The 18,080-nt window shown below is 34.7% G+C and overlaps 1 protein-coding gene across 1 annotated transcript in view; it reads right to left on the reverse strand.

The window, feature by feature from the left end:
• LOC150092594 (thimet oligopeptidase-like) overlaps positions 1 to 18,080 on the reverse strand; it is a 329,903-nt gene that overhangs the window by 77,526 nt on the left and 234,297 nt on the right. Inside the window, exons 11-12 of the mRNA XM_090414823.1 lie at positions 16,432 to 16,539; positions 4,014 to 4,087 (exon numbers count right to left, since the gene is read on the reverse strand). Of these exons, the coding sequence (XP_090270949.1) occupies positions 4,014 to 4,087; positions 16,432 to 16,539 (182 nt within the window). The remainder of the gene's footprint in view (positions 1 to 4,013; positions 4,088 to 16,431; positions 16,540 to 18,080) is intronic.

An 18,080-nucleotide genomic window follows, 5' to 3' on the forward strand; every position in this document is an offset into this window, starting at 1 on the left:
CCAGGAACACTCAGTAGGGAAATACCTCTGTAATTCTCACATTCAGTTTTATTTCCCTTTTTATATATGGGTACTATGAGAGCTCTACTCCAATCATCAGGAATTCGTCCCTCTGTCCAGGCTTTCTGAACTATGCAGTGCAGCCACTGTAAGACTCTTATACCACCATACTTCAGCATTTCTGGTCGAATATCATCTACTCCTGCTGCCTTTCCACATTTCAAGCCTTTGAGGCCTTTTTCTACTTCAAGCATGGATATGTATTCCTGACTGCATGCCTGGTCAGTGTTTTTTAACACCGTGCTGTCATCACAGCTTGTTTCATTTAGCAGTTTTTCAAAGTAATTACTCCATACTTCAAGGATATCTTTTTCTCCAGTTATCATGTCACCTTTATCATCTCTAATTCCTTTTACAACACTCTTCCTCCATTCCTAAGCTTCTTCAACAACCTCCTGAATATTTTGCCACCTTCTTGATATTTATTTTCTATATTCTTGCCAAAGTCCTCCCATGACTTTTGTTTAGCTAGTTTTACACAGTGTTTAGCATTCTTGTATTTGTCTCTATATTCTCTAAGAGCACAAGCAGACTTATTTGACAGGAACTTTTGATATGCTTTCTTCTTTTCCTTCACTGCCTCTTTAACTTCCTGTGTCCACCAGGGAGTTCTGATTTTTTTTTATCCTTGCAGACAATCTCACCACATGCCTCTCTGGCAGAATCAATCAATGTTTTCTTCAGAGTTTGCCACTGAATCTCCAAGGTTTGATTCCTGTTCTCAAACTCTTTCATTTTTTCTTCAATAATCTTTGTGTATTTTAGTCTACAGTTCACATCTGAGAGCTGCTCAACTTTTATTCGCTTTAAAACTTTCTTACATGTTATTCTTTTCAATATGAAATTCAATTTTATCCTGCTCAAGACTAAATAGTGATCACTTGCAATTTCAAATCCTCTGTAAACTCTGGTGTCCTGCACCAGGGAGAAAATATCACTATCAACAATAACATAGTCAATGAGACTTTTCTTACTCCTTGCCTCTTCTCTCCATTTGAATTTGTGCACATTTTTATGTTGGAACATGGTGTTAGTAATAACCAGTCCATGTTCTGAGCAGAAATCCAACAGATATTTGACATTATTATTAGCTTCGCTCTTTTCTCCAAATTTTCCCAAAATATTTTTGCATGTCTGACAATCATTTCCTACTCTGCTATTTAGATCCCCAACAAGGACCAACTTTTCCTTTATCATTGTGTCAGTTGCTTTTTCTAAAGTCTCAAAAAATTCCTCCACTTCTACCTTAGTAGAACCTTCTGTGGGACCATAGGCACAAATAAGTCTCATTGTCCAGTTCCCTATTCTCATATTTGCCCACATTACTCTACTTGAGACTGACTGCCATTCAAGAAGATTAGTATCGTATTTTGTGTTGAATACTATGGCTACTCCTTCTTTTCCTTGATTATCATTGCCTGAATATAACATTTTGTATTTATTGCTCAGAAAGATCTCACCAGTTTTGGTCTTTTTTGTTTTAGTCACCCCTATTATGTCGATCTGGTACTTATCTAATTCCTCAGCTAGCTTCATTTCTTTGCCATTCAGGCTTCTTACGTTGATAGTACCGATCTTTAACTCTGGTGATGTTGAGTTGGGGTTTGTTTTCAGATTTGTTCCAGTAGCTGACTTTTTGCTGTTCGCCCTGGATCCCTGGCGAAAACAACTTGGGCCTTGTTTAACTGGGCGACGCCCCAGCCGGCATGAAATTTTGTCATGTTGTACCATTATTTATTTATTTTGGTTTAACATAAGAATACAATTTGGTCGGCTAAATCCCAAATTGCCAGCCCATCCTCGTTCGTTCAGTATCCAAGTAGATACCCAACAGGGTGCACCACGAGAAGGTGAGGATTGGACATTAGGTCATAAGCCCTGGGCGGTTCTCCGCATTCCTTTAAAGGCTATGTGGAGTCTCCTCTCAGTTATACAGCTTTGACCCTTAAGCACCCCACTTAGTCTTTATTTGAGTTGTTAGTCAGCAGTTGAAGTACATGAAGATGGTTTAATGTTAAATCTGGTGTGAGACAAGGATGTACATTATCTTCTCTGTTATTCATTATATATATGGATCACATTATGAAGGGAAGTGGTATTAAACATGATATCAAAATTGGAGATGTTAATGTGCTCTTTGCTTCATGTGGATGATGTTATACTTCTAAATAAATCTGCTATAAGTCTGCAAGATTCTTTGACTAAATTGAATAACTGTTGTAATTGATATGATATAAAGGTGAGCAATAAAAAGACAAATACATTGAAAATAGGCAGAAACGTTGAAAAGGTCAACTGTGTTGTGAAAGGAGAACCTGTGGAACAAGTAAAACATTTCAGCTACCTAGGCACGATTTTTAGTGAAGATGGTAAATTAAATATGAAAATAGACAATAGAATCAACAAAGTTGATATGGCTGGAAGTCAGTTGAATAAATTCATATGGAATAAGAGAGAAATTAGTTGGAACACTAAATTAGCTGTATACAAAACAGTGTTCAAACCAATTTTAACTTATGGATCTGAGAGCTGGGTCAGAAATAAAACACTTGACCATAGACTAGAGACCGCAGATATCAGAGTCCTGCGAAAGATTAGAGGAGTGAACAGATGGCATCAATATCATATTAAAAATGAAGATATTAGGAAAGAACTTGACATTGTCAGCATCCAGGAATGTATTAGCAGAGCTAATGTAAGGTGGTACTTAAACAGAATGGGCGAGGAAAGATTAACAAAACAAGTTTTCTCTGCCAGGTTGGCAGTAAAACGACCCAGAGGAAGAACAAGATATAGGTGGATTGATACTGTACAAAGTTCCTTCGATGATAGAAATATAAGATCTGATAATGTTGGAGTCTTGACAAGTAACTGACTAATTTGGAGAAAAATTGTAGATAGGAAGTTAGTAATGATGTAAATTTTTCATGTAGTACTATCGTATCCTGTACACCCCTTGAGGGTACATGGCAGGAATTTGATTATGATGATGAGGAGGAGAAAAAAAAAAAAAAGAGAAATGTGACAGAAGCATATAAGTTATTAAAGTGGTTTTATAGGCTTGATAACAAAGACTTTTTTTCAGTACATGGGAAAGTAGGAAAAGGAGGGGATCACCGATGGAAATTGTGCAAAAGTGTGATTGGCAAGGGTGTTAAAAACTAAATATTTTACTAAGAGTGCAGTGAATGGATGGAATGGAGCCAGAGGTGGTTGTGTGTGCTTCATCAGTGAATGAGTTCAACAAGAGGTATGATGAGTATTATGTGAATAATGGTTCTCCCACAGTAAGTCTTTTGACACATGGAAATAGCTGTATAACAATAATAATAACAACAATTACATTAATTAGGTAATGGTCTTATATCAAGCTTTGTTCTTCATCAAAAATCTTGAGCATGTTGATCTCAGATATGATGTGCTGTTTTAAACAGGCATTTAACTGATGAACTATTTAACTATTAGCACTGAATAGTAATGGAATTAATCATAAATTCCATTGGCTTATATGTACTAAATACCTTTTTTTTTGTTATCCTAATTAATTAATTATTATTCTCCTGAGTATGTGGAGAATACTACAAAGTATCTGAAACTAAAACTAATCAAGAGTTTTTACAGCTAAAAATTCTTACAGTTAGCAGTTTCAAAGGATATTCCATATCAGAATTCACCAGAAACGTAATAACCAATAAATTTCAAGAAGTCTCCATGAGTGTTATCACATTCACTTTGTGCATGATCTATTAGCTAATCTGTAAAACTGCTTTACTCAATGCAATATATTATCAGAATATTGTTTTACTATTTATTACATCCAGAAATAATCTTCTCATGTCATTATAATATCAGTATTTATCAAGTAATATTGGCACAAATGTGGTTCTATGAAAAATCTATTTTTATTTGAAAGAAATATAATGCATACTTAAAATATGAAGTACTAATCTTACTTGAAGTGAGAAAAATCTGCCTGGGCACAAATCTGATGCATAACATGTCCAAATTCATGAAAGAATGTCACCACCTACCATAACAAAAATAAATACAGAAATGCTCAGCATTTTAAATCAATCTATGTAGAATGTTCCTTCGCCAATACTAATTAAAAATGCTTAAATGAATATGGATTTCAAACTTGTTACTTTTATAACAGTGTATACAGTTCTTATATTATGATATAATTAACTCTCACTGTAAGTGACTCTGTAATGACTAACACATTCATTAATCACCACTGTAAATGTAGAACATTTATTGTAATGAATTTTCTATACAACAGAATTTCACAATTTGAGCTAGGACTTTTCTGTAGTTTGCAAAAAACATCAACGTGTTGGCAATAATAACATTTGCTATAGTGAGGGCAGACTGCAATTTAGAAGACTTTCTCCTCATTATCTGAAATTTCCAGCTTAATATTAAAATAAAAGGCCACCCAAAATACATTTCATTGTGATCATCAAATTCCTGATATGTACTCTCCTGTACACCCCTTGAGAGTACATATCAAATTCCTGATATGTACTCTCAAGGGGTGTACAGGATATTATGAAGGATAGTACTACATGAAGACCTTACATCATTACTAACTTCCTATCAACAATTTTCTTCCAAATCAATCTGTTATCTGTCAAGACTCCAACGTTATAAGATCTTATATTTCTGCCTTCTAAGGCACTTTTTACTATATCAATCCACCTTAAATCACTTAAACAGATTGGGAGAGGAAAGATTAGCAAAACAAGTGTTCTCTGCCAGTTGTCAGGAAATGACCCAGAGGACACTTGTTTTGCTAATCTTTCCTCTCCCAATCTGTTTAAGTGATCATACCACCTGAGTCTAGCTCTGCTAACACATTCCTGGATGCTAACAATGTCAAGTTTTTTTTCTAATATCCTTGTTTTTAATATGATATTGCCATTGATGCAATCTAATCATGTCCCTAATCTTTCTAAGAACTCTCATATATGCAGTCTCTAGTATTTGGTGAAGTGTTTTTTTTTCTAACCAAGCTCTCAGATCCATAAGTTAAAATTGGTTTGAACACTGTCCTGTATACAGCTAATTTAGTGTTTTGACTAATTTCTCTCTTATTCCATATAAATTTATTCAGTTGACTTCTTACCATACCAGCTTTGTTGATTCTGTTGTCTATTTCCATATTTAATTTACCATTTTCACTAAAAATCATGCCTAAGTAGCTGAAATGTTTTACTTGTTTTATAGGTTCTCCATTTTTTATTCAGGTCAGGGAATTCAATTCAATTCCCTGACTAAATTCAATTTAGGCAGGGAATCTTGCAGACTTGCAGTTGGATTTATTTAAAAGTATAACATCAACGGAAGGCACTCCACTATAACATCTAACCATCTCCCCTATTACTTAAGTCTCTTACTATACACAACTACCATCTACTGCCCATTCCACCAACAGTATTTTTTGTTTGTAAATCGCATGTTTTCTGATGACTGATTTGCCTGTATGCAGGATGAAAAACCCAGTTTCCTGGAGGAAAAACCTTGCTACCTACATATGAGATCAGTTAACTCAACTTTGATTGAAAAAGCCCATATAAATATTCCTCTCATCATTACAAAATTGAACTCAGGCTTTTTTAAATTGAGGGGCACAATATTCTGTCATTCTTCCAATTGCAATATGGAGGCACTATGTGATGTGGTATACTGATTTCTCTATACCAGTCCACAGTGACACATTGCTTTCTAGTGATAGTAGTATCACTAAAAATTAGAAGCTTTTTTGCTATTCCCCCACCATTTTATGTATTAGCTCCCCACATCTGAATACAATCCAGATTTATAATACAATCATTTAGAACTAAAAACTGTATAACTTTATTCATATTAATATGTCTAGAACCAAAATGATAACATTATGGCAGAGGAAGGAACATTCCACTAGGTACAAATATAGGAACAAAGGGAAAACAACATGCAATAAAAATGGATACAAACTTATAATAACTTAAATTACTAACACTTTTTTCAAGTATAAAGACTGCCACAAATTCACTTGGAAAACAAGAAACTTAAAAAGTATAATAGATTATATAATATCTAATAGGAAAACAGCTAATATGATACTAGATAGCTGGGTATTTAGAAGTGCAGAAATAGAATCTGATCATTATCTCTTACAAGGAAAATTAAGAATACTCCCAAGATGGTTTAAAATTAACCAAATCAGTGCTCAGAGAAATCTCCATAGAGTTCAACTCTTTAATAATAAAAGTATCAACTATCTTTATTCACAAAGAAAGAATGGAAAACTTGGGTAAATAAAAGAAAATGATGATATAGAGATAGAATGGAATAATTTTTAAAAATGTATTAATAAATGCAGCAACAAAATGCCTTGGAACAAAAAAGTAAATGGAAGAAGAGAAATTAAGTAAGAAACTGAGTTGAAAACATTGAAGCAATAATCAAAGATAAGAAAGAAGCATATAAACAATGGATAAACATAAAATCACTAGAAGAAAAAATTAATTATAAATACAAGAGCAATAACAAAAGAAAGCATGTTGAAAAAAGAACAGAGAAACATGGGATAATTCATAACAAAATTGGAAAGAGATCTCACAGTGAAGAGCCCAAATGCATACAAAATTCTAAGGAATATTAAAAAAGAGGTAAAAGAAAAAGTGAAACTTGAAATAATCAAAGAGAAAACCTGGCTGGACTTTTTCCAAAGCTAATGGCAAGATAATAAAGAATCTAAAACTGACATAATGCTTACTACTAACTATACAGTGGAAGAAATAACATTATAAGAAATCCAATAAGCAATGCAGCAAAGCAAATCAGGAAAATCCCCTTGAGAAGATGAAGTAAATATAGAGCTTATAAAATATGCAGGCATCCTATTCATCAAACAACTTTCAAAATTATTTAGCAACATCTGGCAGGAAGGAAAAATCCCAGAAAGTTGGAATAAGGCAATTACCATCCCAATATATAAAAAAAGGCAATAAGTGCACCTGTGAAAATACAGAGGAATAAGGAAAGGACGATCATGCATTGACCCAGCTTTTACATAAAAAAATCTTAATGGAAAAACATTACGAATACAACAGAAATTTACACAGTATTTGTAGACTACCAGAAAGTCTTTGACATAATCTTAAGGAACAAACTGTGGACCATACTGAAGAATCCAAACATTCCAAATCAGCTGCTTGTTGAAATAACTAACATGTATCAGAATAGCCAAATAGCTGTAGGAATCAATGAAAAAGTTAAAGAATAGAAATCAATAAACAGAGGGATCCGTCAAGAATGTTCAATGTGACCACTGTTATTTAATACCTATATAGATCAAATAGTAAAGAAATGGAAGGAAAATATAAAACCAGCATTTAAAGTGGATCATGGAACTATACTTAATAAGATGATCAAATAATCATAGCAAGAAGTGAAGATGAACTCCAAAAATCAATATATGCCTTAAACATAAGTGAAAAAAAAAAATTGGAATGCAAATATCAACAGACAAAACAAAAATCATAGTTTTTAAAGGACCATATCAGTCAGAAGTAAAATGATGATTGAAAATGAAATTGTAGAACAAATTAACTGCTTCAGATACCTTGAATATGCTGTATCATATATACTGTTAAATTGTGAATGAAATTATTTTGTATGTTTTAATTCTTCATTCACATTTAACATAATCCACCATGTTATAAGCAAGACTTGTAAATATCATTTGTTGTTAGTCTATTACTTATAAATTATTATTCATATACTTGGAGTCTAGTAAATTTAAACGTATATTATATGAACTGTGATATATATATTTTTTTTATTAACATTACTGAAAGAGAAAGTAATTTTATGTAATTCTTCTGAATGCATTTGATTGGCTGTTGTCAAGGAAAAGGAGTTAATTTTAGATAGTACGTGCATGGAGCGTGAGCTATGTATTCGAAGGGAGAAGGAGTTGATATGAGCTGAACTGGCTAGAACCGGATTTTAGTGGGAAGAATGGAGGTATTTTTATTGGAAAATGAAAGTAAACAAGGGAGAAGCATTCAGGACAGCAAGGAGTAAAGTAACGGCGCAGCAAAGGGATTTGGATATGCTGTAAATAGATTAGGAAGGAACCGGGAAATTAATAGGCAATTAGGAATATTTATAGGGAATTCTAAAATTACGACAAATTCCAATTTTTTTTTAGGAAAGCTGAATTTAATGCATAGAAGAAAACAAGGAATAAGTAGATTACCTAAAATGAGTGAATCAAGAGTTGTGAAGCTCTATGCTTAATATTTCAGTTATATAGTGAAGATTCCTTTTGAATAGTGATACTTCAAAGTGATAGTTAACTTCAGTTTTAAGTGTGCCTATAGTGAATCCGATGTGCAAAGGATATAACTCGGTAAGAGCAGTCCATTTTTTTATATTTCAGCGTGAAGAAATAAGAGTTAGCTCCGCCTAATATATCTTAACATTAACTGTGGCATTCTACTAAAATTAGCCGAAGTATGGAGCTTTAAAGTGTTTGTTGACTAAGAGAGAATTAGAGAGTTCTACTATAAGAGTATTTACTGTAAGATTCTGTAACATTGAACTGTGTGAACCATTTTAATTATTCGGAAGAATGTAGAATTGACAGCTGGATGTCTAATGCCTAATGTTTTATGTTTGTTATGAATACCTGAACGAAGTTGATTTACATTATCTTGTTTTCAAAGTTATACTTAATGTACATGTTATATAACCCTGCATTAAATGTTTTGTTTTATTGATTCTAATTTGGTATTTGCCTGATTCTCCTTCATTGCACCGCTCATGAAAAAATATCGGACCTTGCGGAAGCCTTAAATGATAATATTAACCTCGGTCTGTATAAAGCGAGATTGAAAAAGTTAATTGATGATTGATTCCTCTATATTATATAGACTAGTCTGAATATAGGGTGCCGCAGGATAATATAAATTTCTCTATATTCAGATCAGTATCATTCAGCATCTAACAAATAAAAACGGATAATTTAAATAAGAATAACATTCCAACAAGATAGCGGATTCAACGCCAGGATGTACGATCCAACAATACAAAAGAACAGACGTTGACATCAAAATTTCAAAGTACTCATTGGGACAAAAGCAGCAGTACAGAAATACATAAAGGCCTAAAAATAAAGTCAGTACTGAACAAAGTATAACGAATGAAGTGTATTGAACATATCAAAAGAATGGACAGTTCAAGATTACCCAAAAAAATACTCCGATACCACCCAGTTGGAGGATACAGAAGTCAGGGACGAACAAAGAAAATATGGAAAGAGACCGGATACAGGCCAAACTTTGCTCTTCTCTTTAAATTTTTCCAATAAATTCAATTTGTCTGGTAATCATTTCCTACTGTGCTGTTTACATCATCAACAAGGACCGACTCTTTCATTGTGTTAACCACTTTCTCCATTGCCTCAAAAAATTCCTTCACTTCTTTCTTAGTAGAATCTACTGAGGGACAAAGTCTGCAAGATTCCTTGACTAAATTGAATAACTGTTGTAATAAATTTGGTATGAAAATCAGCAATAACAACACAAAGAAAATGAAAATAGGCAGAGACATTGAAAATATCAACTGCATCGTGAATGGAGAACCTATAGAACAAGCAAAATATTTTAGCTACTTAGGCACAATTTTTAGTAAAGATTGTAAATTAAATATGGAAAGACAACAGAATCAACAAAGCTGGTATGGTAGGAAATCAACTGAATAAATTTATATGGAATAAGAGAGAAATTAGTCAAAACATAAATTAGCTGTATACAAGACTGTGTTCAAACCAATTTTAACTTATGGATCTGACAGCTGAGTTAGAAATAAAACACTTGGTCAAAGTCTGGAGACCCCTGATATGAGAGTTCAGAAAAGGATTAGTGGAGTCAACAGATGGTATCAATGGCAGTATCACATTAAAAATGAGGACATTAGGAAAGAACTTGCTTGTTAATATTCAGGAATGTGTTAGAAGAACTAATCTCAAGCAGCATGGCTGCTTAAACAGAATGGGAGAGGAAAAAAAGATTAGCAAAACAAGTGTACTTTGCTAGGTTGGCAGGGAGAAGACCCAGAGGAAGACCAAGTAGATAGATTGATACAGTAAAAAGTCTTAAAAGAGAAAAATATTAGATCTCATAATACTGGAATCTTGATAGATAACAGTTTAATTTGGAGGAAAATTGTTGATCAGAAGATAGTAATGTTGTAACTTTTCATGTAGTACTATCATATTATCCTGCACATGCACATTGAGGGTAGATATCAGGAATTTGATGATGATAATCCCAGCTCTGTACTGGGATCATCATCTGGGGCACTCCTTTCATCATCCTGTATTAATTCCACTCTACCATACACAACTCTCTGATATCTGTCTATCAGCCACCACCCTCATCCATGCCATCAGCCTCATATCCATTCCCATTTGCTCCAACTTATGTCATAGTTCTCCATGCAGTATTCTGTCAGATGCCTTTGCAAAGTCCAGCAGTATCATGGTGTAGCAATTTTCTTTATCCAATTCTGCTGTTACCTTATTATAAAATATGAATAAATTACTGAGGTAGGACCTACCTTTTAGAAAACCCTGCTGATATAGAGTATCATATTCCTATCCACCCATTCCTGAATTTTACTTGGTGGTTAAAGTCTCAAATTGCTCTTAAAGTCTTAAAGATTAAATTAGTGGTTAAATTGGTCTTTTGTAACTTGCTATTTCTGTCTGCCTTTATGTAATGGAATCTTACCCTCTTTCCAGTTCCTTGAAACCTTGCAAGAGCCAAGGTTTAGATTAAACAAATTCTTCAGAGGTGCTGCAAGTCCACTTGCACATTCTAGTAGTATCAAGCAGACATACTATGCAGGCCCAGTGCTGTATTCACAATATTTTTCAATATACTGAGTACCTCCAGTTCATCTACCTCAATACTCATATCAGTCTTTGTCAGCTCAGTAACTGCAAAGTCATCACCTGGATGATATACCCTTGCAAAGCGATCACTTAGTAACTGAATTATTTCTTCTGCTTCTGTCACTTTTCTACCATCAGCACTGAGTAAATTTATCTTTCTGTAATCATTCTTTCTTGTACTTGCAACATAGCAAAAAAACTTCTGGATTTTGGATTGGTCTGCTAGTTAATTTTCTCTCAAAATCTGATTTAGTCTTCCTTATCATACTAGTTACCATTCTTGCTTGTGATTTATACTGCTCATGGGCATGCTGATCACCTTGTTGTTTATATTCCTTCCAAAATACTTTATTTTTTGGTAGTGTCTGCTTTATATTGCTAGTCATCCACTTAATCCATACTCAGTTTATCCTCCTGACTCTGGGTATGCGCTCTGATAATACCTCACTCAAACAATTCTTGCCTGCATCCCATGCACTAATGACATTCATTACATATAATATCATTTGTCATAGCACTCTCCAAGTTGCCTCCTAAGTTTGTCATAATCGCCATTTTTGCAGTTCCGCACAAACCCTTTCATGACTGAAATTTCTATATTTGAGCAACCTCCCAGACAAGACTGCATGGTCACATCCCCGATCAGAGGTAGAGTTACTACTGCAGTTATAGATAGATCTTCTTAACACATGCTAATATCAGATCAAACATGCTCAAACTCCTGGTTCCTTTCTGCATGTGCTGTTTCAGATAATTATCCCTAGTCTATCTCACACCAGACAGCTTTAAACGAACAATTTCTATCAAATCTACAATCTTCTACAAACTTCTATATAATACCCCCTCCTCCTGTCCTATTTCTTCTATCTTCTCTGAAAATACATTTTTCTCTGGCAACCAGGTCTCACTGATGCCAATAATTTTGGGTCAAGTTGAGCTGACTAATGCTAAAATCTCCTCTCCTTTATTTCTGATACTTCAGGCATTCATGTATCTACATTTCAACATCCCTTTGGATTCACAGTTACCCTTACATAATGTCATTACCTGCCCATTCCAATTTGAAACCTGGGAACTGCCCTCATCTCTTCATAATCATTCCTACACTCATATTTATCTATCCCAGGAGTGGCTTCTCTGTATAGTCATTCACGCATTCACACTCATTTTTCCCAGGGGTAGATAGACACATGCTTGTTTGCTCCCCCCCCCCCAAATCTCCAGTTTCCCTGGTTTTGCACTTCCAACCTCTTACTGAAGAACAATTTCTCCAAGCTCCTAACTTCAAACCATTGAAGTGCAGTCTATCAAATTCACTCCACACATCTATAAACTGCACACCTCTGCTCCTGCATAATCTCCTCATTGACAATCATGACCCTTCATCTCAATTCTGTCCTATCATACCGAGGTAGCAGACCCACAATCTTTACTTTCTTACTCTTCATTTTTGCTTCTTCTAACAACTCTTTCACATCTTCTCTCATTACATATTTCTCAAATTTCACATCACTCATACCTGTCAGAACAATTAACTTGTTTGCTTCTTTCTCCCGCAAACTTAAAGCTTCACTATCATCCTTTATCTTCGCACCTGGAAAACATGCTTTCATCACATTCTCATTAAGTATACTTCTTATCATCAAATTCCCATACAATACTATCTCTTATCTCTCAGTTTCTTGCACTTTTATGTTTTTTCCCAATTCACTCTTTCTTTCATTCTCCATCCTTCTGAACCAAACACCAACTGTTTCTCCAGTTGTTCTAGATCACCATGGATCACCACTATTATTCTGGATTACCATGAGTCATAAGATTCAACATGCAAAACTCATCTTAGACAACACAAAGGCACTATCTGCATTTATAGTCAATGACTTCCATGGTCCAATCACCTTCCAAGCAAAAAAGCCATCTGTCATCCTCATACTCACCACCTCTTTTGTAACTTCCTGGGATGGCCTCTTGAACTTGCCCCTCCTCCTTTTTTCTACTATATGAAAAATCTCCATGTCTGCAATTACTTCTCAACCGTTTAAATGTCTCAATCATGTCATCCATTGTCTTCTAACTACCAAATTCTGTTGACAGTATGCTCTCAGTCTATCATCCTAACACTGAAGAGTCCTAATATCATTTTGGTTATCTGCCTCTATACCTTCTCCAGGGTTAGTTTATCCTCTTCAAATCACAGTGACCACATATAGACAAAACAGTCCAGATATGGCCTGATCAGGGATTTATGCAATAAATCTCTACTAGTCAAAGTTCATCTTTGTATTGCAGAACTCCTCTGGGATGTCTTTGCCACTTTTGTAATGTGTCCTAAACTCCAAATTTTTATTGACAATTATCCCAATATCTTTTGCCTCATCCACTTCCTCTAGTATAGATCCACCAAACGAGTACATAGCCTCCCATCTGTGGATCCCAAATTTCAAGACCTTAGATTTAAATTTTCAAGCTTATTCAAATCCTCTTGAAGAGCAATACATCAGCACTATTACTAATACCCCTCTCAAACTTCACATCATCTGCAAATAACTAAGTATCTCCCTAAAATCCAGTCACAATATCATCAACATTAAAAAATGTTAAAAAGCAACAATTCTTGTGGAACAAAACTTGTGACCTTCCTTTTCCTTGAATATAGCTCCCCCATACACAACTCTGATATTTATCACATGGCAATTTCCAATCCACTTCAATAATCTGATATCTAATAATGTGTTACTTTAAATATCAACTTATGTGGTACCCTATGAAATGTCTTTGCAAAATCTCACAAAATGGCAGCATGTGCCTTGTTCTCATCAGCCACTCATCACTTTATTTAAAAGGAAAGCAAATTACTGAAACTAGAGCACTACTCAACAAATCAACAAACCAATACTGATTTTCACAGATAATATTACTCTCATTGTCCTAATCTTTACCAAAATCTTAACAACCATATAAGAAATACAAACTGGTCTATATTTGATGCCTGCATTCTACCACCACCATCACTAATGTGTAACAGCAATATATTACCCTCCTTCCACTCATTGGGCACTTTTCCAGTAGCCAGGCTCTCAATGAACAGCCAGGTCAATGGAGCTATCAGTTCCATAACACATTCTCTCAAAACATGCAGTGAAATCCTATCCAGTCCTGCTGTTTTATTAAATTCCAGAGTATGTAATATTTGAAACACATTCTCCACCAATTCTAAGCCTTCAATCCTTCCCATCCCTCCAAGAATAAAACCTGCTTTTAAGATGAAATGCCACAATAAACCAATCACTAAACAGATCTGCTTATCTGCACTGGTCACTTTATCTCCTTTTCCATCTAATAGGGTGATTCATTCACAATCACCTCTCCTTCTACTGGCCACACAACAAAAGTATTCCTTGGACTGTAGAGCTAATTTCTCCTCATATTCCATTTTTTGCCTTCCTTACCATATTAACCCTTATAGTTTGCAACTGCTCTCCACCCATCCATTTTTATATTCTTTCACCTCTTTTCCATCTACAGTTCCTGTTTAATTTTGTTAGTCATTCATCCACTTTACACAAATCATTTTATCTTTTTCACTTGAGGCATGTATTTGATATTGATAAATATTTCTTCACTAGCCTCTTTGTTTCAGTAACACCTATTATGTTGATGTGGTACTCAATTCTTTTGTGAGTTCCATTTCTTTTCCATTAATGCTGAAGATGACTGAGTTTGTTCCAGTAGCCGACTATTTGTTACTCACCCTGGTTCCCTAATGAAAACAGAGGGTGTGTGTGTGTGGGGGGGACTTGTTTAACTGGGTTTAAACCCCAGCCAGCATGAAATTCTGTCATGTTGTACCATAATTTTATTTTGGTTTAAGCCAAGTAGAATACAATTTGGTCAGCTAAATTCCAAACAGCCAGCCCATCCCATTTTGTTCAGTATCCATATAGATACCTACTAAATGGATGCACCATAAAAAGGTAAGAAATGGACATTAGATCAGAAGCTCCGTTGTTTTGTCCACATTCCTTAAAAGATTATCTGAAGGTCTCCTCCAAGTTATCTAGTTTTGACCCTTAAGTGACTCCAGACAATTCTATTTTATACTTATATTTGCCCTTACAGTGATCTAAGCACAAAATAATATAAATAGATATGCAAAGAAAAATGCCAAATTGAAATAATTATCACTGCATACATCTATTCAGGATGAACATAACATAAAATACATAACAGCAACGATTTGGTTAGCTAACACAGTAAACTGATATAAGATGTTTCTGTTAGTGATTCAGAATTACCAGTGGTAATTCTGAATCACTGAGTTACAGAAACTGTTAGGCCAAATTTCCCTGTCAATACAATGACAGTGGTATGTTCTTATTAAGTCACTGAGAAAGACATTATTGTATTTTTCAAAACAGTTCAATGTGGTGGCTTCTAAAATTGCATTTAGGTGCCATTCATGAACAGGCTTACTTGTTCGTGAATGGCACCCAAATGCAATTTTAGAAGCCTTTTTATGAACATTTTAGAGATCATGTTATCTCACATCACTTCCTACTCCAAGATGGTCTTGGAGAACATATTCCCCTTACCCCAATTCTCGACAGGAATATCTGAAAGACAAATGCATAAAAAATACAGCTAATGAAGAAAGCATACTTGTTTTCATCAGAATTATCTCTAACATACTATACAGAGCAGTTTCCAATTTTAATCAACTACAAATGGTATTGGATGACTGTTGTTCATATACAAAACATGTCTTCCATTAATAGTTTATTTGCCTAACTAACTTACTAGTTAAAAAGTTCAGTGCTCATTCCTATACATCAACATATAGAATAAATCATTATACACTGTTTTTGAGTGGACATGTTTTTGATGTTGGGGAATATCAGCAGACAGAGTATGGGTGTAGCAACATGCATTAGAGGGAAAAAAAAATTTTTTTTTTCCACTATTAGGCTGTGCTCTCCATGAGCAGGATACAGCATCAAACATGATTCAAACTATCTTGCTTCCCTTCAAGTTTCATTTAATAAATACACACAGGCATTCTACACACTTCTTTTCAAGAAATAACTATCATCACATCTTTCCACATTCAAAATCATTCTTCCTCTGCACATTTTAATAAGCAACAGATGATGGAAGTGTTAGATATTTGAATCTGGCCACATGAAGGAATAAGCAATTAAAAATAAATTAAGGAATTGTCTTGTGACTGCTGCACAATAAGACAATAAAAGATGTAGTTTGAAAACTACAAACTGAGCTGAGGAAAGGAAAGAGCAAGAAGAATAGTATGTCAAGAAATGGTTAAGGGATGGCACACTGACTTGAAAGTGCATGTGTGCATAATCCCCCCCCCCCTATAATTCATGATATTATGATCAAATACAATTTTTGGTAATATTTACCTCATTATGGTCCAATAGTGAGGGTTTCTCAGCAGTTGGTTTACTAAAGTTGGCTACCATGGCAGCCACAGAAACTTGTCTGCTGCCATCTGGAAGTAAGCAACCAGGCTGAAAAGTTAAAGGGAAAATGAGAGCAGAAAAGTTTCTTTATAAAGTCAGAAAATAATATTCAAATTCAGAAATATCTAATATTACATTTAAAATATGTAAATACTGTAATGCGAACTATATGCTAATTCAAAATCAAAAATTTTGTTCTAATATACTATTTCAAAACGTTATTTAAAAAAAGTTAAATTTATTTTTATTAACATGTACTTCCTTTGCATATGTATGTTTGCCCCCCTCCCCTCCATTAAGTTATATCATTGCAATACTTTTTTGAATACCAAATGCAGTTAACTTTACAATAATTAGCCTTAAATATTCCTTACAATGGAATAAAATGGTATATTTATTTATTATCGATATTTGTTTCATACTATCAACAGTGACACTAATTCTGATTAATACACAAGCAACATAGACGGCCTGGTTGGCCGAGTGGTTAGCATATCCGCTCTCCAGCCAAAAGGCTGCGGATTTGAATCCTGCTGTGGGCATGGATGTTTGCGATTGTCTGTGAAAATACTAGTGGTGGTGGTTGGCAGTAGATGGTGAAGGTAGTTACGGTTGGTGGATTGATGAAGACGAAGAGTTGTAGAATAGCCGCCCTCCCTTGATGAGCCTTTTGGACTCCCTGGAAGGGTTACGTAATAATAATAATTATTATTATAATTTTGAGAGCCTGTGTAGCTCAGTGGAAATGGTGTTTGCACTCCTCAGCACTAAACCTCCCAAAGATTGACTTAAGTCAAGTCTAGTCGCCGACTAGAGGAATCTTTTCTAAGCCTTTTTAAGGAGCTTGTGTAGCTCAGTAGAAGTGGCATTTGCACTCTACGATGCTTAACCACACGAAGAAAGACTATAAGTTCGAGTCTAGTCGCCGACTGGAGGAACATTTTCTAAATCTTTTAAACACCTCCGTAGCCCAATTGGAAGAATAACGGTATGTTGCGCCCTTCAATTATAAAAGGCCTAAGTTCAATTCCTGTCATGATGGGAGGAATCTTTATATGGACTTTTTCAATTGAAGCTGAGTTAGCCGATCTCATATGGAGGAAGCAGGGTTTTCCCTCCCGGAAACTCAGTTTTTTTTATCCCACACAGACAAATCGACCCGTCAGAACACACGCAATTTACAGACAAAAATACTAGTTGTGGTGGTGTTGAGCAGTAGATGGCAGTGATGTGGATGATTGGTAGTAGAGGTTCAGTGTAGTGGTGGAGACAGAGAATTATACAGTAGGTGTCCTCCTGTGATTAGTCTTCGGACTCCTTGGAGGTATCACGAATAATAATAAGAAGAAGAATAACAATGATAACATGGTCACATTCAGAGAGCAAAAACTTATTTTCCTTTCTTGGATATAACATGAATAAAACTGAGATGATATATTGATATAGTTCTTTTATATATTATAGAATGAAAGATGTTTATAACGTATACATCTGAACTTAGTGGTTATTTTTTTATGTTATCACTTGCCTTGGAAAGAGATTTCAGTTTTGTTCAAGCCCAGTTTGTGATTGGAACAACTTCATTAAGT

This window comes from Typopeltis vanoorti, chromosome 25 (genome assembly GCF_054136105.1).
Source record: "Typopeltis vanoorti isolate ZY-2024b chromosome 25, IOZ_Tvanoo_1.0, whole genome shotgun sequence".
NCBI lineage: Eukaryota > Metazoa > Arthropoda > Arachnida > Uropygi > Thelyphonidae > Typopeltis > Typopeltis vanoorti.